General features: G+C 33.0%; 1 protein-coding gene across 1 annotated transcript in view; it reads left to right on the forward strand.

Annotated features, from left to right (window-relative positions):
* The first annotated feature begins 10,329 nt into the window (after nucleotides 1–10,329).
* LOC143043574 (uncharacterized) overlaps nucleotides 10,330–25,254 on the forward strand; it is a 58,317-nt gene continuing 43,392 nt past the window's right edge. Inside the window, exons 1-4 of the mRNA XM_076215821.1 lie at nucleotides 10,330–10,482; nucleotides 19,723–19,867; nucleotides 20,949–21,176; nucleotides 23,598–23,788. Coding sequence (XP_076071936.1) covers nucleotides 10,425–10,482; nucleotides 19,723–19,867; nucleotides 20,949–21,176; nucleotides 23,598–23,788 — 622 coding nt within the window. The 5' untranslated portion in view covers nucleotides 10,330–10,424. The remainder of the gene's footprint in view (nucleotides 10,483–19,722; nucleotides 19,868–20,948; nucleotides 21,177–23,597; nucleotides 23,789–25,254) is intronic.

A 25,254-nucleotide genomic window follows, 5' to 3' on the forward strand; every position in this document is an offset into this window, starting at 1 on the left:
TTGATCAAGTGGACTCGTGCGTCGGTCACAGTGCAATGCGATAGATGCCACAATATTTCAGAAGCATAAGTTTGAATCAAGGCGATAGAAGAACAAAAACATCATACATTGTTAATATGATAATTAACTATAAACATCATTACATAGGTCTGAATATTGAAAACAACATTTAAACTTATGTAAGGGTTGGATAAAAAACGCAATTTTTATACATGTGCATGTAAAACAAATATCTAGAGGGGTCTAAATACAGCACGAACAACATTTTCAAAAAGACCACAAAATTGAAAAGGTACAATTTGACAAAACGAATTTGACTAACAGGTCTGACAATTGATGGGTTTACCCTCCTTACTGCCATTGACAACTGTCAAATACATTGATCAAAAGATGTTAAACAAATGGATCTTTTTTATCTGATACCAAACAGAAAACAAAAAAATTGCGGCAAAAATGGTAAACCACAATTATAGATAATTTGCTTACTATATACATGCCACCCGGATTACGACAATGAATGTCTCTTACGTGATGTCAGGGATTGAAACAGCATTTGGATGGCCATTTGATTTACCTCAATTTAGAAAACACTCTTGCATTTAAAAGAGTAGAAGAAGTAGAATTAACGGATTATAAACCGAATGGTAAAATATAATACAAGTCCAATCAAAATAAATACAAACAAGTTTGAATTGAAAACAATTTTCAAACCTATGATTGCCTTGGATAAAAACTGTTTTACACGCATGCATGTTAAAAATGATTTCGTCGTAAAGGTGTCTCAGTAATAAACATAAGCCCATCAATGTTAGTTCTTCTAATTTACGTTCGCTAAATATTTATGTTGTTCTCTCGTCTGGATTTGAACGCATACTACTGAGATATTGTAGCACTAAATCGCCTTACACTGTAAACGACGCATTAAACCACTCTTCAAGACGTGCAATGCTTCACGCTGAAGTGCGTTGGTTAACACACTGAAGTGCAATTGTAATATTGTGACGGTACGTGTTGCTAGATACGCTGAAATGCGTTGGTTAACACACTGAAGTGCGATTGTAACATTGTGATGGTACGTGTTGCTAGATACGCTGAAGTGCGTTGGTTAACACACTGAAGTGCGATTGTAACATTGTGACGGTACGTGTTGCTAGATACGCTGAAGTGCGTTGGTTAACACACTGAAGTGCGATTGTAACATTGTGATGGTACTTGTTGCTAGATACGCTGAAATGCGTTGGTTAACACACTGAAAAGCGATTGTAACATTGTAATGGTACTTGTTGCTAGATACGCTGAAATGCGTTGGTTAACACACTGAAAAGCGATTGTAACATTGTGATGGTACTTGTTGCTAGATACGCTGAAATGCGTTGGTTAACACACTGAAAAGCGATTGTAACATTGTGATGGTACTTGTTGTTAGATACGGTAAAGTGGGTTGGTGGGTACTCTGAAGTGCAACGGTCTCATATGGAAGTATCAATTACTAACTAATCAGGACATATTGGTTTTTTCAAATGTATTAGTAACTTGTTTTGTCATGTCAGCAGAGAAAAGCTCTTTTAAAATAAATATTTATCTATTTATCTGTTGTCATATAAGTTTGCTTTTTAGAAATAAAAAGTACACGTGCATTTATGCTTCACTCATATGATAAAGTAAAACAATACGCTTTTTCTGTTAAAAAAAAACAAGAGGGGGGGGGGGGGGGGCGATAATGAGCTGCAACTCTACTTAGTATCATGCATTAAAAAACAAACCAAACTCGAACAATTCAAGGTAAGTTTGGCCTAACCAATTGCAGAAGATAAATATTGTTTAAACGCACAATACAGTTGTCCAGATTGCGTCTTTTGTTACAAAGCAGGTTTCATCTCAAAAATAAAACAAAATTACAGCTACTTAATTTCAAGAAAATATTGCTAATGATTAATTTCGTTTTATTAATAAGTTGTTCATACAATATTATGTGATGTATACTTGAAGAGAAGTGAATAGTAGTAAGATTAAAATCAAAACATTGTATTTGTCTTACAAAACGTTTTCTGTATGAAAAATACATGTGCATGCTTCCCAAAAAATTAAATACCTAATCTGCAGACTTATGTTGATTTTTAGTCGCCTTTTCCCCTATGGCCATGGTTTGTTTGACTTAGTTTGACATAAGTTTGTTTCCCAAAATTCTTATGCTCAAAACTGTTCAAGATTTGAATTAGTTGTTTCATTCTGTGTTTTATCCGTTGTACGTATTAAACCTGCATTTACAATCTCTTAATATCCTGCCTTTTTAGAAAAAGTGTGGTATGAGTGCTAATGAGACGACTCACCATCAAAGTCAAAGTTTTTAAAAGTAAACCATCATAGGTCAAAGTATGTCTTTATTAAAATCATAGGCCATTTTATATAATAACGTTGTATTTGAAAAATTTACATTGAACAAACGGGATGAAAAAGAATCGAAATGCAGTAACAAGAACATCGCACTTCAGCGTGACCATTGTACTTCAGCTTCCCATCACACCCTGAGTCAACGTATCCTTACATGTCTGAAGTAAGATTATTTTTAACAATATATTTTTGTCATACATTTCAATTCTTTAGAAATCAATTATTTTTGAAATTCAAGCTTTTATATCATTGGATTTCTTATTGCTACATGTGTGACCACAATGGAACGATTCGGTGTTATCTAAGTAATTAATTATAATATATATATTTACAAAATTCAACTATGCGTTGTTATCTACTTTATAAATTATAAAATAAATATATACATACCTTTATTTCCAGTAAAGTTTCCAATAGTTAAAGTATACTTTGAATCTTCATTTCCAATTAAAAACTGTTTATATTTTGCAAAAACTGTAAATCTATGTTTCATTTCATCATGAACTAAGTCGATCCGCAGTTCATATTGATCATTAGAGGTCAACTGATGTAAACGTTCGTTACCTAAAATTGTTAGAAGGGTTGTATATACCTATCGTCATTTAGGAAAGAATGGAGAATAAAAAACAACATGAAGAACCAGAAAGAGGAAGAAAAAAGTAAAACCTTGTATTGATATATTCATCTTGTCATAACAAAGACACATTCAACACAACGCAAACTATGCAAAATCGAATCAGCACCCCAAATACGTTCCGTTGTTGTTTAATAATAAAAAATAGAAGGACAAATCTGTAGTAAGAATTGAAAATAGGATACGCGTTTTGGGGTCTCACTCACAATGCATTGTGTAAATTTCAATTCGAACTTGTTTAACAGAGTGAGGAAGTCAAATTATGTTTGTTAATCATGGGGATAGACAGTTACTGTAATTTCAGAAATAATTGGTTGGTTTATAATAAATTCGATTAATGCGACTAAGTATCGCAATAATCTTCAATTTGTTGAAGGCGGTCACTATATGGTAGAATAGAATAGAATAAGATCTCGCATTCTTATATATAATACATATATATGTGTGCAAATTTTTCTGACAACGCAAATTAGCCAATAATTAGTTTCATTTTTTTTACTTTTCAAAAGTTGAAACAAAAAAGCTTAATTTCTAATTTTGTTACAGATATCGGTTCTTGCGAAGTAAACAGTAGATCTATTGATAAATGAAGAAAATCAATTTTCTAAGAAAATCGCAAAGAACAATATTGATAGTTATACTAACCTAGCCAATGCTCTTGTGCAACATCACCGAATCCATTTTTGTAATCGTCCCAAAGTTTGTCTCCAAAATTAACGTCTCCGTTAAAGCGTTTTTGAACAACCTTGAAGAAGAAAGTCAAAATATTATTGTTCTTGGCCAAATAATTTTAAACTGTTTCATTTACTTCAAGCAAAATCAAAATAAATCCCAATAAAACTGTGTTTCTATCTGAAATATGCTTGGAAAAACAGATCATGTATTGTGAATTAATTGTACCTTTATTATATCATATGTATCGTTCTCTGCTATCTGTTGTTTTGTCACAATGTATATACTTGTTATGTATTCCCATAGCATATCATTTATGCTTTCGCAAATAAAATATTCATTCATTCATTCAAATGAGTAATTAACACTTATTTGAATTTAGATATGACGCGACTTCTGATTGGCTGATGTTGTTTTGTTTAATAACCATTAGACATAATCAAGTCATGTGATCGTGACATCCAATATGTTTCTTCATGGTTTACTTGGGTTTAAAATAGAATTGGGAATTAAATGATATGAAATCTCTTTTTTCCGTCCATTAAGAAATAACATCAAAATGTGGAGCACAATGAATAACCCGCATAGCAGAAAGGATGTCTGTAAGACATTTGTCAACAATATTCCAAATCTTACTGTATATGGGGGACATTTTTAATAAGTTTCGGAAGAACAAATTATCTTCATTGTTTTTGTTATAATAAACTCTGAACTGGCATTCAGTGACTATGTGTATTATTCTTTATGGATTACAGCTTCTTTATTTCAAAATAACCAACCGTGCGAGGTCTGAAAAGCCCGTCGAAGTGGATAAACACTTTCATCATCTTTCAAAATAACAAGCTTTTTACAAGACTGTTATATATTTGATAGTAAATAAATGAAGAACCTAAAAAAGCAGAAAAAATGGAGGGTCCTTGCGCTTGTTTTTCGAGATATCAACCATTTTAAATTTAGTGTCAACAAATTTTCCTTAGATTGCTGCCTTTTTGTTTCTAAGAAGATGATTAATTCATAATGATCTTATAATACTCTCAAAGACAACGTCTTTAACTATATTTACATCCCAGCTGCTTTGTTCTACCAGGGGAATCTGAGCCGGATCACCCAATCCAGATCACCCCAGCTTGAGTTTCTTTGTTTATCGTGCTTTCCTTTGTTCTGTAACATTTTGGTGGGGTTTTAACCTTTTTGTAAATAAGTAAGTTGTCAGACTGATTGTTCAATTTAGATTTTTGGCGAGTCGGTAAACAAGAGTAGGGCGATTTTTTCATAAAGTGGCAATCTGGTATGGGCCGATTGGCCAGTGGAGCGAGTTGACATTGTTTCATATTTAATCATCGTGTTCGTGGGTCATAAAGAGTATACATTATATAGTAATATATAAAGTATAGGAATGGTTGTATGGCGATCTAAACTAAATTTTATGAATTGTAAATTGTTTTTGCTCTAATTCAAAACAGCTCGGATGTAAAATAGTTATCCCTGTCGGCCATTTGGAGGATCTTACCATGACACACCAAGTCCTCATGGGATAGCTATTACGTGTGTGGACGAGGCGCGCGACTGGTGTGATGCGTTGTGGTCCTGGTGCCTGTGATAACTATTTACACCACTGGGTCTATGCCACTGCTGGTGGACGTTTCGTCCCCGAGTGTATCACCAGCCCAGTAGTCAACTCTTTGGTGCTAACATGAATATCAATAATGTGGTCATTTTAATAAATTTCAAAACTTTCAATTTTTCGAAAAGCTAAGCTCTTGTCCGAGGCATAGATTACCTTAGCCGTATTTGGCACAACCTTTTGATATGAGCGTCGTTGGTGGGTCGTGTGTGGACGAGGCGCACGTCTGGCGTGCTGAGTTGTGGTCCTGGTGCCTTTAATAACTAATTATGGAATCAAATTCAGGAAAGAAAAGTAGGGATTCATGGACATTACTTTTAAATTCACTTTGTACAGGGATAAAACCAAATAATTTCAAATGTCTGGTACAAAATCTAAAACATCAACATCAAAATGCTTTATGTACATTGAAATACACTGCTTGGTTAATCACGTGTTTGAAAAAATATAACAACTCACCGACAAAAAACTTAATGTTGAGTCCTCAATGCTCCTTAACATTGTCCCCCTTTGGCTTTACTACAATTTTGATCTTAGAGTAACTAATGCGTATTATGCAGGCAAAACGCGCATTTGTCGTCTTACATTATAAGCGTGGTACCTTTTCAAACTATAGGTTAGACAAAACAATATAGGGGATAATTGATTTTATGTTCGATGTTTATATTTTATATTTGAATGTGGACGATAAAAAAATATGATAAAATTACAAATTCTGCGTCGAAACAATTCATTTAATAAATTCGGTAAGGATCATACGTCAATGCTGTGTTTACAAATATTTGACAACTCTCCGTACTACTCGCTGATCAAGTGTTTATTATGTCGGTCAATGAGTTGTTCAATGTTATGGTGTCTTTCTAAAACCAGAGAATCCATAAAAGGTGCACAGAAAAGGGAAGTACAATTAAGGGTTATAAGATCCCTGTAAGTGAGACATGGACATGTAATCTGTATCATCTCCAAATTTGGGGATTTCAAAATTGAGTAAGTTTAATACAAACTGACCAGCCATCCTCCACCATCCGTTTCCATATCACAGTAAACATTATAGCCTGTCCCTCCCTGTGGATATATCCTGTATACACCACTAGATCCTCTTGTTACGTCCAAGCAATCTTTAGCAATGTTTGCTGAAACAAAGTCATGCTATAAATTAAAGCAACAGTAGTATACCGCTGTATAAATGTCGTGCATCAATTTAGCTAAAACTAATCCATGTAACAAACTAAAACAAACAAAGAAGCACACAAGAGGAAAACAACAGAAAAAGTCTCCTGCTTTCATATTGTCCTTTTGATTTTAAATCTTAACTTAAGTTAGACAGTTTGAAACAGTCATTTTGATCTGACCGGCCCTTACAAAAATGAATATAAAATACTTTTCAGAAAATTTACTGAAAGATTGAACACGAAGTAATATCTTTGTGTTAAGAAATTTTCAGACGATGTTACAATCTAAGTGAGCGCTTTTGACTGAGTTTTTACGTTTTTTATGTTATATAATTATAAGTTAGTCATCAGTTAAGAAATCAGTAACACAAAATAGTGTGTATAATTCTCGGTATAATTATAAACATGTTGATTTCCTTGTGATGCGAAGTTTAATAAATGCATATGCATGTCTTACAGGTATACTTAAGTAGAATGAATGATCCAAAAACTACATAAAATGTGGACTTTTGTAAAAAAAACTTGTATGCTTATTAAACAATTAGTTAGTAATGGATGTGATGTAAATCTACGTAAAATATGCATGCTCATTCCAGTCAAGGTTTTGTGTGTACATTTCGTAATAGATTAGGAGCGGGGATGATTAAAGTCTTCACAACATGTCTATTTTTAATTCAATGTTATGTGTGTATATTTAATAATAGATTAAGATTAGGTATAACTCCAATGCTTCATCAATTCTATACTTATATGTCAAACCTATTTATGTCCATCTAATAATATCTAGGGGAAGAAATTATTCACAAATCTGCACCTTAAATTCAAATTAATCTATATAAACGAGGTAATAGATAAAGAGAAGGGATGATTTGAATGAACAGTCATAGATAAAGTATACACGAGTTACCGTAAGTTCAAAGTTATTTATGTTAAATAAATAATTTGGTTTTCGAAAAGTTACAAAAAAATTGCACCGCTCAAATGCTTTTTTTTGTTTATCGTTCTTGACATATTTGTTTGTGTTTATAGTGATTGAGATTAAAACATAATGGTTACTGCTGTACATTTTGTTCACCTATTATGTTTGTTTAATTTGTACATACATTGCTGTTAATGTAATAAAAATGCTACTTGCATACAAATGAGAGATATAGCTCGATGTAGCTTTGTAACCAGGTTTATTCAAAACTTTCTACTGTAGAAAAATAAATGCCTATTCTAACTCTGAGTCAGGAATAGGACAGTTGTGATCCATTCGTTTGATATGTTATTGCTTTTGGTTTTGCCATTTGAAAACGAATTTTCCATTTTGAACTTCATAGATCGATATTTTTTTATCTGTTTTTACCTTTTTTTGGAAGTGTTGTGTGTATTTAAATGGTACGTCATACGAATATGGATGATAAGAAAGTACATATATTATTCGCCGTTTACATTGTTAATGCTATAATATTCATATTCATTTGCTTATCTGCTTATGTTATGGAACTACCATGCTTTGATAAAGTAAACGGTATTTGTTATTTTTTTACATTTTTTGAGGGTCTTACATCTTATTGTTGAGATACGTATTTAGTGTAGTCACGGTAGTATCTTTAATGTTAATGTACAATATATCACCTTAGTCGGTTTCTTAATAGCATTGTTTAAATGCAGCTGAAAACAGAATTTATAAAACTTACAAGATAAATTCGTGAACAAAATTGTTTAATATACAACTAATGTGAGTGGTTATGGTAATATACATTTATGTGACTTGTTTACGGCTGACACTTTGTGTCAGTCCTTTTTTTCTTATAATACATGCATATCTTTTAAGAATTTCACTTTGAAAATAATAAAAAAAAATATATGAAATATGTTTTTTGCATCTTGAACATTGTTGAATAGCATAAAGAACATGCACCACTTCTTCTTTTTTTTTTCCACGTTTTCTTGAAGTTTGAATTTTGTTTTCCAGCTCGTTAATTTTCTTGCTGTAGTCTTTTGATATCAATGTATCAACCTTCCTCCAATTTTTCATTTAATTTTTATTCTAGTTTATTTATTTCAGTATCGATGTAAGATTCAATGTTCGACATGTCTAGATCGACTACAAGCGGAGCTTTCATTTCATCAAGTACCGACACGGAAACCAGTGGATTACAAAATGCCGTACACAGAACTAACATAAAAACAAAAAATAGTGGACTGATTCTCCAAAAAGTCATGGTTGTCTAGGAATCTGAAGTATGGTTGTCGACAACTTAATGAAAACAACTGACAATCGAAATTCGTGTTAATGTTGTATTTAAAATAGATCCCGTGTGATAATTCCCCTTGTTATTTGGGTTTGAAATCTCAGTAAATTACCATTCAACTACTTAAATAGATAATAATATATAATGTTCATTTTTTATATATAATTGGTCAAGTAATAAAACAGATTTATAATATATAATTTGAAATAATTTGATTTCCACTGAATGTGTGACTGAACTTGATGAATCACCTTTATATTGCTCAGTTTTTATATTTTTATGCTGCGCTTTGTATCACGTGTTATATAAACGATGTAGTTGGATCCTGCACGATTGAATTATTAAACATTAAGATGTTTATGGTTTCTGACGCAATCTTATTGTACATTTACTAGGAAATTTAGAGGTTTTAATAAAAACAAGATGTTTATACCGTACCGATAAGTGTTCCCTCGATGTGTTAAGGATGAATATTATTGTGTGTCTGAAAGTACTTATTGGTACAATAGCAAAATAATATAATAGGCAAAGTCAAACAACTTATAGAATCAAAACGACAATAAAATATATTGAAAAAAGTAACACCACAAATATACTCCAAGGATAATTCAAAAAGGAAAGTCCCTAATCAAATGGCAACATCAAAATTTCAAACACATCAAACGAATGGATATAAACTGTCATATTCCTGCGATTGATACACGAATTTTCTTATGTAGAAAATGGTGGATTGAACCTGGTTTTATAGCTAGCCAAACCTCTTACTTGTATGACAGTCGCATCGAATGTCATTATATTGACAGCTTTCTATCAAATTTTGTAAGAGGAGTTGAGTCAAATATGCAAAGTCTTCTTACAAAAGTCAAAAAATCAAATTCCGCTACAATATGATATAATACACAGAGTACTAACATTCCAACAAATTCAATTTCAATAATCAAAAGTTTCTGTTTTAATTGCTACTGCTTTATGAATAGTATGGTGTACATGTGATCGCTCATACAGTGTTATATCGGTTTTGGGAAATTTTTAGAAATTTAGGTCCTCCGTGCTCTTCAACTTCGAACATTTTCTTTTTTTGTTTTTTTGTTTTTATTTTTGTTTTTGTTTTTTGTTTTTTTTTTTTTCGAGCGTCACTGATGAGTCTGCTGTAGACGAAACGCGCGTTTGTCGTAAATACAAAATTTAATCCTGGTATCTATGATATGTTTATTTGTTGTAACACATATGGAGTGGTTATTATTATTAGTACTGGTTTACGTATACGAATTAGTGTATTTTCTATGTGATGGTCTTTCAGTTATATGAGGTATTTCGGAAAACGGGAGATAGATTTTATAAAAATACAGTCAAAACATATCTAAACGAACCAAATTGAATTGTAAGGACACAACTTTGATAATTGGATTTTGTGTTTTTGGACTTGCAATGATTTGTTTTAGTTGTTGTACCTGACTTAATTGAATACATTCAAAATGTAAACACAATTTCTAATATCAAAATAGTTCGGGTATACTAGGTTTCACTGTATAATATACGTATTTATTGCATTGTCAAGTTTAAACTAGGACATTTTACCCTTGTTTACATTTCAACATCAGATAAAACTGGTAACCAATACGGACAGTTTCACACCAATAAGCTGATAAAGAAAACAAAACTAATCCCGGCGCGAAACTAAATTTCCAAAGATGAAACAAGGTGTCTTTGATAAAGTGATTTTATTTGTATTATTTAACAACATTAAAGGTAGGTATTTGTTAAAGTTAGGTACTTGTTATTAAGCTATTTCTGTTTAAGATAAAAATAAATTGATAAATTGAAAATATAAACAAGTGATTAAGTGAACGAAAAAATACACATGTGTCCACTGTAATAATGCGCTACAAGGCTTTCCCAATCAGACTCTTGCTGGTTCATTTTTTGAAAGTGATGCATTACCTACTTGTCAGTTTATTCTAAATAGCATAGAAAATGTAGTTTATGCGGTATTGGCTTTGCTCATTGTTGAAGGCCGTACGGTGACCTATAGTTGTTAATGTCTGTGTCATTTTGATCTTTTGTGGATAGTTGTCTCATTGGCAATCATACCACATCTTCTTTTTTATACACTGAATAACTGCATCAAATTTTTTATGTTAATTCGAATAGACTGACAAAATAAAACAGTGATTTCTTATTATTTAATTCTAAATTCCATTTTAAATCGGCTTAGTTCATGAAAAACGTTGATGACGTCATGGTCACAGGACACAATTGTGTCTATGATATGATAAACAAAACGACGTCTGCCAATCATAAGACGCGTAAATCCAACATCAAATTATAAAAAAACGAACGCCTCAACTCCAACAGGCAAAGTTAACTTTGAATGTAATTGGCCTGTTTAGGTAAATGTTGCTTACATGGCTTGTCAACAGATTTTAAACATTATTGACTTTCAAATATTTGATTACGAGCATAGTTTAAACATATTTATTTATCGTGGATTGGGAAACCAGTTTTGCAACTTATATTAATCCCTTTCCACTTTGCGGGTGCGAGTGCATACATGTACAGCATACATGATGAAATAAAATTGAGACGAATAAAATGTATAACGTTTTGTTATCCTTTTTTTTTTTTTTTACTTATGCGGTTTTATTCTAGACCAAGCAAAAAAAAACCATCAACAAACAAACCCAGTCAAATCAATGTTTTGAAAAAATCAAAACATCTAACGTTTCTTGGTGGCGTATGATTACCTATTACAAACATTCAGTACGAGTTTGGATACTGAAGCTTCTATAATTTCGACATCTCTCTTTTCGATATTACCACTACAAAAGTCAAAAAGTCTGAAAAGACCAGTTTTTGTCTTGATTTGCATAAACTTTTACTCGACATTCTCCAAAAGTTTGACTTATGTCTTAATTTTTCTTGACAAATTCTCATTCAAATCAAATTTGTATGAAATTTACTCGAAATATTCTTGACATTCTGAATATGATCTTAAAATTTCTTGACAAATTCTTGACATTTAATTACTGTCTTGAAATTTCTCGATATATTCTCGACATTCTTATTTTTTCTCAGTATGGCTTGACATATTCTGAACATTTTGAATTGTGTCTTAAATTTACTTGACAGTTCTGAGTTTTACAAATCATGACCAATATTCATGATCTAACTTTAATCTTTATTTCTCTTTACATAATATACTGTTGTTTTAAGTTAACCTACTTACATGTAAAATAATTGAAAAATTGGGTATCTAAATATTTTTACAAAATTTAATGCAAATATGGCTATGAAATCTGATGTATAAAATAATTTAAATGTGAGTGTGTTGATATAAAACAATTTAAATGTGGGTTTTAAAAAAAAATCAAATTTTGATTCCTAAATCTATTAATTAAACGATTAAAAACAATCATACTGTATACATATTTCATTCTACTTTCATATTATTCAATGTTAATATGGTTAATAATTATTGTACAAAAATGTGGTTTATATAAATGGCAAATTATTATGATATACAAAGCATTCATTTAACAGAAGAAAAAAGTGTGTAATGTCATCTGTTGGAACATATATTAAGTATTACACATTTACAGGATGTTCCCATAAAATTAAGGTATTCCACACCCAAAATACACGCAACTGTCAAATAGAAATTACTGATTTAGCTGTAGGCAGCCATACAACTTATCAGTTGACCATTCAAAAGATTAGAAGAAAATTAGTATCTACTCCAGGAATAATATTAAAAAAAATGTATTCATAATGGGCCGGGTCCCATCAATGATTTCTATAGAAATCATTGGTCTTATGAAATGAATCTCAAACAGACATGCTCAATATAGATCCAAACATTCTTTTTTCTTTTCAGGAAGTTATCACATTTTTTTTTTGATAAAAAAAACTATAAAATTCAACACTCAAATTTGAATAAAAATGTTTTTTGGTTGTTCCAAAAATAAATAAGGTTTTTGAATCAAGATGAGAACAAATTCTTTGACCTACACGAAAGCCCCCCTCTTTTTTGGCCACTCAAACCCAAAAGATGATTTGTTGTGTCCAAAAGAGACACATGGTCACATTTAAAAACTTCTTTCGAGACACCTATTTTAGTAAAGCAAATTTTACTGGCAGTTTTGCGATTGGCAAAAATCTAAATGCTGTTTGTCAGTTACTTCGACTCATATTCCAAGTGAAAACAATTAATTAGATGTTTAATAAAAATAAATCAAAATTAAACTACATGGGGGATTATTCAGGGTATTCCAACTTTGGTGCACACCAAAGGTATCTTACTATACCAAATTTATCCTTGATTCTTCAAAGTGTAGTTTAGCCATAAGAAAAAGGAGTATATAACAGCAATAGAATGTCATAAACAGTGCAAAATGAGTCTGTACACATTTCAGGCGAAATTTATACTGTTGAGATAGTGTCAAGACATACTTAAGACTGTCAAGAATGTGTCGAGACATATTCAGTCATTATTTAGAACATCAAGAATATGTCAAGACATATTCAGACATTATTAAGAATGTCAAGAATATGTCAAGACAGATCGAGACAAATTTAAGACAGTCAAGAATTGGTCGAGACTAATCCAGACTCTTATCAAATGAAACAGGAAGTGTCGAGAAATTTTAAGACAATGTTCATACTGTCAAGACCCTTGTCCAGAAAAATCAAGAAGCTTATAAGACAAATTAATACTATGTCAAGATTGTTTTTAAATTATTCAGACAAATTAAGAATGTCGAGTAAAAGTTCAAGCAAATTCAGACAAAAACGGGTCTTTTCAGACTTTTTGACTTTTGTAGTGTACTGTTCTAAATGCGTGACGTTTCGGCCCTTTAAGGAAAATTTCGAAGTTGAAAATGATTTCAACGTAATCAATGACCAAGGTATTATTAGATAAACTCATTATATTAACATCACTGCAGGCAGGACTTGACAAATTACCTTGATATTATAATCTCAACCATATGGCATTGCAGTCCCTAATTCCCTCATTCAGAAATTTTCCTTATCTTTGCAAAAAGGAGTACTTAGTACAGGGCTATTTGTGTGGTGATACATTTTCTCGATGATGCGTACTTTCATATATAAAGAAGGATCATGGTCCAGTTGATTAAAATGGTTATATTATAAAGAACCCTAAATTGCGGATCTTTATAATCAGACCGGTGTTGATTCATTCTTTTACGCAAAGTTTGACAAGTTTCACCAACACAAAGTACATTCGTTTCCGTACACGACATTGTCCGTGGAACAGTCCAGAGTCTCGAAAGATTAAGTATAATGTGTTTTAGAAGTTAAATTACTAGTAAAATCAGGAGTCGTGATTAACATGTCACAGGTCTTTCACGTGCTCTTTTTTTCCTTTTTTATGTTTACAAGAAGAAATGATAGGTGTTGATTCACTTTGCAGCAGGTGTCTTTAAAAAGTCGAAAATATTGACGCAACATGGCTTTAATTTATGAAAAGTATCTGCATTTTTAAAATAGTAATTACCTTCTGGCTGAACATAAGTCAAATCAGGGGTATCCCGAGGGATATGCCATGGAATACACAATTGATATGCTATAGTGTTTCGTACAGCAAAAGAGGACCTTGGTAACCCGGGCGACGTCCCAGCCGGTTTGTTCTTTGTATTATTTGTATTCATCATGCATAAAGCTACCAGGTTAATGATGCCTTCGGGGAATAATCCACCAGTAGTAATGTTTCCTCTAGGAAGAAACTTGACATCGACTTGGTTGTAGTTAAAAATAAAATCACAAAAATACTGAACTCAGAGAAAAATTTAGTCGGACAGTCCATTGTCACATGGCAAAATCAAATGTCAAAACACATATTTTTGTCCATCTTGTTATGATATTGTAATTATTGTATTTATTTATGTTGACCTGATTTGTGTTTTGTGGCCTGATAGTTGTTTACAGAATAATCTTAGAACTGTGCAGTTTAGAAATCACTGGAACAATTACAGAATGATTGGAACTTTCCAGAATGATCCTAATAAAAGATGTGTTATATAAACTTCTACATTTTACTAGAAACTTCCGTTGTAACTTGACGTTCCATTCTAGAGTGTTCTAGTATTTTCCGTTACAACTATATATTATATAGACACTAAAAAAACACACTCTTAGACTTAGACATACATTTTGTAGATAGACATTAATATTCATAACATTTGGATTGACACTTTTATTCTACAATAGTTATCAAAGGTACCAGGATTATAATTTAGTACGCCAAACGCGCGTTTCGTCTACATAAGACTCATCAGTGACGCTCATATCAAAATATTTATTAAGCCAAACAAGTAAAAAGTTGAAGAGCATTGAGGATCCAAAATTCCAAAAAGTTGTGCCAAATACGGCTAAGGTAATCTATGCCTGGGATAAGAAAATCCTTAGTTTTTCGAAAAATTCATAGTTTTGTTAACAGGAAATTTGTAAAAATGACCACATTATTGATATTCATGTCAACACCGAAGTGTTGACTACTGGGCTGGTGATACCCTCGGGGACGAAACGTCCACCAGCAGTGGCATCGAACCAGTGGTGTAAATAGTTATCAAAGGTACCAGGATTATAATTTAGTACGCCAGACGCGCGTTTCGTCTACATAAGACTCATCAGTGACGCTCATATCAAAATATTTATTAAGCCAAACAAGTAAAAAGTTGAAGAGCATTGAGGATCCAAAATTCCAAAAAGTTGTGCCAAATACGGCTAAGGTAATTTATGCCTTGGATAAGAAAATCCTTAGTTTTTCGAAAAATTCAAAGTTTTGTTAACAGGAAATTTGTACAAATGACCACATTATTGATATTCATGTCAACACCGAAGTGTTGACTACTGGGCTGGTGATACCCGCGGGGACGAAACGTCCACCAGCAGTGGCATCGACCCAGTGGTGTAAATAGTTATCAAAGGTACCAGGATTATAATTTAGTACGCCAGACGCGCGTTACAAACAACATCATACTGGATTGTGACCGTAGTAGTGAATGTAATATTCAGATTGATTCCGAAAGATATCCGGATACAGACAAAGATAAAAGATTGGACTCATATGTTGACAGTTAAGTTGACAGTAATATTTGTGTTATACTTCTTGTAAACTTTTGTATGATAAATATTGTTAAATTTTATTATTGATTTGTGTCTTTTGTTGACTACAATTTAAAGGTAATTTCTGGCAGTAACAATCTGATGAGTTAAGCCTTTTTGAACTGATTTTTATAGTTCGTTCTTATGTTGTACTGTTATACCACTGTCCCAGGTTATATTAGGGGGAGGGTTGGGATCCCGCTAACATGTTTAACCCCGCCACATTATTTATGTATGTGCCTGTCCCAAGTCAGAAGCCTGTAATTCAGTGGCTGTCGTTTGTTTATGTGTTACATATTTGTTTTTCGTTCATTTTTTTTACATAAATAAGGCCGTTAGTTTTTCTCGTTTGAATTGTTTTACATTGTCTTATCGGGCCTCTTATAGCTCACTATGCGGTATGAATTTTGCTCATTGTTGAAGGCCGTACGGTGACCTATAGTTGTTAATGTTTGTGTCATTTTGGTCTTTTGTGGATAGTTGTTTCATTGACATTCAAACCACATCTTCTTTTTTATAACATCTAAAACGAATGGACAAGAGCTGTCATATTCCTGACTTGGTACAGGCATTTTCAAATGTAGAAGTTGGAATGCCCAAACTTTGGAGGTAAGTCCGTCTCAGGGAGTCCCTTTACTGATAGAAGGCCTCCATGGGAGGGAGTGTGTTACCACTGTCTTAAGCATAGAAATGTTAAAAAGGACTGTCTAGATTTACAGGAGAGGGATAAAACTATGACCTCCACAATTCAGTCGAAAATAGCTGCAACAGGACTATTAAACTCAAACGGGACTACTGAGGAGGCCGGAAGGAGTCCACACAAATGAAGTTAGGCCTCTCGGTAGTTAAGTCTGTATCCCAAGGCAAAGTAGCCGAGGTAGCTGTAGTGGGATCAGGGGTAGATGCCAGGGACAGAAAGGGAACAGAGAACCCAGTGTGTCGTTGAAGGTCAGAGAAGAGATTGAGTCCAAGCAGTGCTCCGATTCTGACAAAGAGGCAACTCCTTCATGTAAGTTGGACTGCTTCGTATTAAAATGTCCTGCGAACATATTGAGGCATGGTGCACTAGAGTTGAACCACATCCTTCTCCCAGGTGGGTATTTGTTGGTGAAGAAAATCGTCAAAAGGGACACAGGCCTTGCCGGGTACTCTTTACTGAATATTCATAAACTAATCAAGGTTGATTAGGACAGAAGGTTAATAAAGGACACAGACAGTGGTTGTTGGAAAATAAGGGTCAAACAGGGGTATTCCTTGATGCTGGATACCCCAGCCATACCATTAGTAGAGAAATGTGAGGTGCCCTAAGGCAATATAGTTCCTTCAGCATTGCTTAAGGGGAACCAGGAGGGTCCAGTAGCCAATATTATGAGGGGATCCAAATGAGCTATCTTAGCAATTGAGACTACTTTGGATAGTGACGAGAAGGCCCAACGAGAAGGGTTTGAACGCCACATCAGAAGGTAAGGCATACCACATTGCCATTAGTAGAACAGGCTAGGGATGAGGAGGTAGTCACTGTTTGTCAGCAATATCAGGGGCCTACTCCTGTTGTAGATAGAGGAATAACTGACAATACTGAAAAGATCATACATCCATGCATCACTTTTGTTGACCCTTCCGCAACTGTAGAAAATTGACAGAAATGCAACAGGGTCCTCAACGGAAGCAATTAACAGAAAAACCACACCAGGAAACAACCGGCCAATCAACAAAGGAGCAGTCTTCAGTGTAGAATATTTATGTGACAAGGAATCTGCATCTGTTATCCAGAAAATTCTAGTTTAATTTTAGGGTCACTTTTTAGAGCAGATTATGTGGGCACTAATCATTTTAATCTGCAAAGGGTTACAACAGAAGACAGTGGGATCCTGGAATTCCCGGCCGTAACAAAGATATAAATACAGTGCAAGTGAGGAAAAAATTAAAACAAACTCTTCACGACGGAGAATGAATTAGCACAACCTCCTGGGTCCAACTATGTAGAGGACATTCAGCCACTAAGTGGACTGGTCTTAGTTTGTATAAAGACAGGGAAGAGTTGGTATACGATCCAGAGAAGAACCATTCACAGTTATCTGGGTTCCCAATTTGTTGAGAACCCATTGCACTAAATGTTAATGTATCAGAAGACACATGGATACAAAGGGTCTGTTTGGAGGGGATAGCCTCAATACTTTTTTTTTAAATTGTTAGGGGGATGGGGTATACTTTTTAAATTGATGCATATTTCTCTAAATTTGGTATGATTTCCGTATTTTGTTAATTTTGGGCGAAAACCACAGGGTCCACCTAAGTGGAGGTGGCCTTATCAATAAAATTGGGGGGAGTGTAGTATTCGGAGGGTTAGTTTTAGGTCATCAGACAGACCATCTAGGGATGTCCGAATAACTAACCAGAAATCATCCTCTTCAAGTTCAAACTAATGGCTATACAAACACCTATTCACACTAGAAGAGCAATCGGCCGTTCCTGACTGCAGTAACTACCATTCAAGGTAGCTATCTGTATAGAGATATACTCGGGATCACAACATTGGCGCTGCGAGCAGGGTATTAAGTTTTAAATCTTGTGCCTTTTGTGAGCTATTATTCGATTGTTCCTTTGTCTAATGTGTTCTCCTATTTATTTGTATTGTAGTCCGATGATGGTGTGTTTAAATGTTTAAAGCCGGAGGTTTGTTATGCCGCAAAACCAGGTTTAACCCACCAATTTTGTCCTGTACCAATTCAGGAATATGGCCATTGTTAAATTATAGTTCGTTTCTCTGTGTGTTTCATTTTAACGTTGTGTTTCTTTTGTGTCGTTTGTTTCCTTTTATATTTGAGTGTGAATTCACATTATTATAAGACGTGTAACGGTACTTTTCTATCCCAAATTCATGTATTCAGTTTTGATGTTATATTTGTTATTCTCATCGGATTTTGTCTAAAGTTAGATTGTTTCTGTGTGAGTTACATTTCAATGTGGTGTCGTTGTTTTTTTATATTTACTGTGTTTCCCGCAGTTTTAGTTTGTAACCCGGATTTGTTTTTTTCTATCGATTTATTAGTTTTGCACAGCGATATACTACTGTTGCCTTTATTTTGCAAGATGACAAAAGTTGATTTATTCTAAATGTACTAATACCCAGACATAACATTATCAGATCAAATTTAAAACACTGGTGTAATTCCAAAAAAACAAATTACTCTCAGAAACCTTGCAATTGTATACGATGTATTAATAGTAAACTCACTCCTTCTATACAACCATAATTTATCATATTTATACACAAAAAGTAATTTTTTTTATATAATTTAACTTAAAGATGTTCGCTTCTCTGTTTAAAAATAACAAGCTTTTTAAAATACTGTTATAAATTGATTGTATATAAATAAAGAAAATAAAAAACAGAAAAGGATGGAGGGTTTGTGTGCTTGATTTCGAGATATAAGCCATTACAAATTTTTGGGAAAATAATTCTGTCTAGATTTTCTTTCACTTGAAAATGGCACCTTTTTTGTTTTATAACTATGAAAAATAACAAGGATTTCATAAGATTCTGATAAAAGGCTTTTTAAACAATATGTAATAAAAATATGACAAGAAAAGTAGGGGTTTGTGTTAATATATGGATAAACCATAGGATTCCGAAAATCTGGCAAAAATTCAAAAATAGAGGAGTAAACACACTTAACCATTTGACTGTTTAAGTACATATATATGTATATATATTCTTTTATATGTTATCTCAAACGAAATTTTATGCATTTTGACTTTTATGTACATTATTTTGTATCTTCTCTGTAGCTGCACTTTCATAGTTTTGTGAGAATAAACTATATATCTATCTAATTATTGACTGCATTTTTTTCATTTTAGCCGAATTGTGTGAGGATTACTCGATAGGAGGAATAGATGCACCAGTTGTTTGCGATAACTCATTTGCTAATGAATGTTGTAAAATGAATTACCAATGGTATTGTGTCTATGACGTTACAGACTACGACTGTGAAGCTGTTGGACAGTAAGTATTTTTCTAGATATATAAGCAATGCGAAGAATGAAAATAGGAAAATGTTAAATCACAAAACAATACTGAACTCCGAGGAAAATTCAAAACGAAAAGTCCCTAATCCAAACGGGAATGTGTTCATCCATCTAAATCATCTGAGATGTAATCAATGGTTCGTACATGTAGATGATGTGTTGATCTGTCATTTCTCTGTTCCTTTTTTGTCTTGTGTTTACATGAACATGGCAGAGTCAATATATAACTAGAGGTTCGCAAGAGCCTGTGCCACTGACCTATCTACTGTGGTTTTTGAAATTATATAAAATTAGGTTAAATCATAGAGATATCCTTAAAATGATGGAGACCAGGTTTGGTTTAATTTAGTCCAGTAGTTAAATAAAAAGATTTAAAAAAAATACCATTAAATTGTAGAAAATAACTTTAAAAGACAATATATCCTATAAGATGTGAATTTCCAATTGGTCATGTTAGCTTATTTTTAAATCTTTATTTGCTTGTTATTTTTCTTGCTTACAGTGTATCTCAATCTATATAATTTATTGAAGATATCTAACAAAATTAAAAAAAAAAGATTAAAAAAAACTTTCTTTCGTTCCAAAGCTTATTTCACCCAGGTCCTGTATAGTGCCGAAAATGCCTTTCAATTATTTTATTAAAAACCCTTCTTAAATCTTGGACAGGTCTCCGCCTTACCCTAATTTACCTGCAGGATGTGGGTGGCATTTACTACTTCCTTTGACGTATCAAAAGCGAAAAACGCATTCCGTGATTATTAAATAATGCTACACAAATTATTTGGTCAGCGGTTTTATTATATTTGATGTGTTTTTCTTCAGTTTTAGTTTGCAACCCGGAATTGTGTTTTTCTCAATCGATTAATAAATTTCGGACAACGGTATACTACTGTAACAGTTGTCTTTATATATGACTGTTTGTTGCCATTACGTCACATTGCACACGTTGAATTGCAGCTATTATTTTGTTAATGTACGACTGCATACATAAAGTTTGATCTCCTACAGATTAGCTGAATTTGACATGAGTAAGGGTTAATATATATTATTTTCGTAAGAGGAAGCCGGACTGTACTATCCACAAATCGTCCTACAGGAAGCAAGACTACAACAACTTCAAATCGCCCTACAGGAAGCTCGACAATAACAATTACATATCGTGCTACAAGAGGTGTGTCGTCAACTTCTCAAAGATATTTTACCTATAGACCATTCACAGCTTATCCAAAGCAGACAACATATGATTACATTGCTCAATATTTTCCAAACACCAGTAAACCCTCACAGTAAGTACATATACATATGTATAGGTTGCATTTCTGTAAATATTGATAATGCAATATCCCATAGGAACTCCTTTTACGACTTAAACTGTACCACTTTTACTATGAAGTTTTCAACCGACCCTCATATATCTATATCAACATTGTAACATATGCAAAGAATATATCAGTCAACCCAGTCCTTTATCATATATTTTGTTTTTGTTAAAAAATGGTGGGACTTAAATGAAGTGATATCTTTTAATCCCTTGCAAATGCATTTAATGAAAATTATAAAATATTTTCGATAATATGATAAATATTTTCGATGAAAATATTAAACTCTCACTTTATTAAAATTTAAAACTGTGTTTTTTGGACTGTTGTTCGTCTCTTGGACTTTAATTTTATTTTGTTCATGGTTTTAATTAACTTTATTTGATTCATGGTTTGAGATGTTGATTGTCCCTTTGGTATTATTTTACTTTAAAGACATAAACTTGCAGCAATGAAAATCGGCCAAAAAATCACCTCAAAGTAAAGTGAAGAAGATTAACGCAAGAAGACAAATATCCGCAGAAAATAACTTAATTGGCTCACGGTGATATATATATATATATAGAACCAAATCGTTATCATGATACATTTAGCTACACTGATCTATAATTTTAAAACCTTTTACTACTTGAATAGTGACGAAATATATCAAAGGGACTTCAAACTCATAATTGGCTCCCAAAGGGTAGGCAGATCATATTCCACATGTGACACCTGTCTTAGTTTAAACATATGTATTTATAGTGGATTGGGAAACAAGTTTTGCAACTTAAATTAATCGCTTTCCACTTTGCGGGTGCGAGTGCTGCCTTGTAGCAGCATTAGCCTGCTCTTTTTCGAAATCTACAAAGGTGTGTTTAACGTGCAAGAGATATGGCTCTCTCTTAACACGGGTCAGCCATTTATCGTTCCCTTCTGACGGACTTTCATCGTTTCCTTAAGACCATACTAAAAATGGTGTCAAGGAAGATCCGAAAATTTAGTCCCTGAAATTTTCATCACGGAACGGGAATCGAACCAGGAACCTTTGTGTTAGTAGTCCAATGCACTAACCACTACACCACGGCTCTCTTTTATCCGTCTTGTGGCTCATGTATTTCCTAACTCGGTGCCAAGCCTTATTCGGTTATTTGGTTACATTAACGGGAGAAATGACGGCAATTTGGTTACGTCGATGGAACTTATCAGTCGTCATCTGGCGAAACAGATATCTCATAATTGTTAACCAACTCGTAGTGGAGTCCATTAAATTTTCAAGTTTACTAATTTTATGATGTCAAAAACGTCTTTGATAGTCATTACAGGGTTTTACTTAGTTTTAAGTGATTAGCATTTGCACCAGAAAGAAAAATTTTGGTTTTCACACATTTTGTTAACGTTTACTCGAATTGCAGGAAACATTTGCTCTCTGTCAAAAAAACTCTTTAAATATTAAAAAATGCATTTGAATAATGACTGTTAAACTCTCTGCTAAAAGTTTAAATTGTTTGCATATGTGAATTTAGTATATAAAAGTCATATTATGCAACTAGCCTGAAATCTTAGAAAATATGCACTTATTCGTCCCTGGCCTTTGATCTTGATTTGACGGAAATTGCACCGTACGATATTTTTACGACCGGGCAAAATAGATAGTACAGATGTGTAGCTCTCAAATGATATATAATTTAGCCGTGTGTTAGGTAGGTGCATTAAAAATTTAATTTTCTGGTTAAAGTCACTCGCCTATAAGCTAGGATAGGGATTTAATTTGAGCTTTTAATGAATGATTTGTTCTTCCTCTTTATGTTATATAATTCAAATTTAGTGTGAAGTTTACAAAATAAAGTCGAATCAATCTTGTTTTTGTTAGTCAAATAAAAGTAGCTAATGCAATTCGAACAGATATAACAATCAAATCATGAAATTACATTCCTTGAATAATCAATAATCGAGATGAGCGACCAACTGCAGCGTAATCAAACCTTGCGTTATATACAGAATTATCTGTATCTGATGTATGAAGTCAAAAGGAAAGTGCCTAGTATAATATGTTAATAGCGATTTGCGTAATAACGACTAAATGTTTGCAAACATTTTGAATAGATACAAAATTAATACAAACATTGATAAATCTTTACGAGAAAAAAAATGTTCTAGTAATGGGCATTTCAATAAAAAATCAAATACAAATCTTAACAAAGTATGTATTTGATGCTTTTAGAAAAGTAAACATGTTTCCGGTTAATAGATATCAGTAATGTTTGAACGTCAACACATGTCTTCGGATTATTCACAGATGACCTTGAAAAAAAATAAGAATTTACGAGGTGTCTTGGTTCGGTTATACAGTTCCAAGGCATACTGAAAATGCAAATAACAATATATTTTTTTTTATTTGATTTACAGACCCATTGTTGTCAGTATTTTTGCAGCCTGCGGGGCTGTGATTGTGCTAGTTGTAATCATAACTTCTATTGTTATAAAACATTCAAAAAGACGTGATCAACAAAGACGAAATGCCCTGTTCAATGCAGTCAATGAGCAAATAAGTAGGAATTCCGGACAGCACAGAGGAAATCCGGTATATACTGTAGGAGGTATGTTTCATGACAAAAGAAGATGTGTATTTATATGATTATGTACATATTTTCCTTGTTGAATAGTTTAACACTAGTCGTTTTGAGGGCCCTTTATATCTTGCTGTTCGTTGTCAGCGAAGGCTCCGTGTTAAACACGTGAAGTCCGTACTTTAACTTATAATGGTTTACTTTTAAATGTTGTGACTTAGATGAAGAGTTGTCTCATTAGCAGTTATACCACATCGTTTTATATATATAATTACATTTTATATAATAAAAGTTTGACGCAATTCTAATTTCAAAAAAAAAAATATTTGTTCATTTAGGAAGATAAAAATATTCTAAAATATAATTTAAACACTGTACATGTTTTGTAAGCCTATCAGTCTTACACAATTCAAATACAAAACAAAAGCTTTAATTGTCAATCTGCCTAAAATGTATGCAGTGGTGAAAACATAACAAACCCTCTTAAGTTTGCCTTAATTAATGTTCGAGTCGATAAATACCATGCAAATATATAAACTAGAAAAAAACAATCAAAAGTATCTAACTATCTTTTTTTTGTTTTTTTTTCTAACCGACCATTATCAACATATTTCTCGAATATCTAGACTCGCAGAAACAATAGACCTTCTACATGTATTTCTCTCGAACAACCAGACTCGCAGAAACAATAGACCTTCTAAATGTATTATTCTCGAATAACCAGACTGCAGAAACAATAGACCCTCTACATGTATTTCTCTCGAATAACCAGACTCGCAGAAACTATAGATCCCCTACATGTATTTCTCTCTAATAACCAGACTCGCAGAAACAATAGACCTTTTTCATGTATTTCTCTCGAATAACCAGACTCGCAGAAAAATAGACCTTCTACATGTATTACTCTCGAAAAACAAGTTTTGCAGAAACAATAGACCTTCTACATGAATTTCTCTCCAATTACCAGATTCGCAGAAACAATAGACCTTATACATGTATTTTTCTCGAATAATCAGACTCGCAGAAACAATAGTCCTTCTAAATGTATTTCTCTCTAATAACCAAACTTGCAGAAACAACAGACCTTCTACATGTGTTTCTCTCGAATAACCAGACTCTCAGAAACAATAGACCCTCTACATGTATATCTCTCAAATAACAATACTCGCAGAAACAAAATACCTTCTATATGTATTTCTTTCGAAAAACCAGACTCGCGGAAACAATAGACCTTCTACGTGTACATGTATTTCTCTCGAAATAACATAACTCGCAGAAACAATAGACCTTCTACGTGTACATATATTTTTCTCGAATAACCAGACTCGCAAAAACAATAGACCTTCTACATGTATTCTCTCGAATTACTAGACTCGCAGAAACAAAAAACCTTCTACGTGTACATATATTTCTCTCGAATAATCAGAGTCGCAGAAACTATAGATCTTTTACATATATTTCTCACGAATTATCAGACTCGCAGAAACAATAGACCT

The sequence above is a fragment of the Mytilus galloprovincialis genome, chromosome 8 (genome assembly GCF_965363235.1).
Source record: "Mytilus galloprovincialis chromosome 8, xbMytGall1.hap1.1, whole genome shotgun sequence".
Classification (NCBI taxonomy): domain Eukaryota; kingdom Metazoa; phylum Mollusca; class Bivalvia; order Mytilida; family Mytilidae; genus Mytilus; species Mytilus galloprovincialis.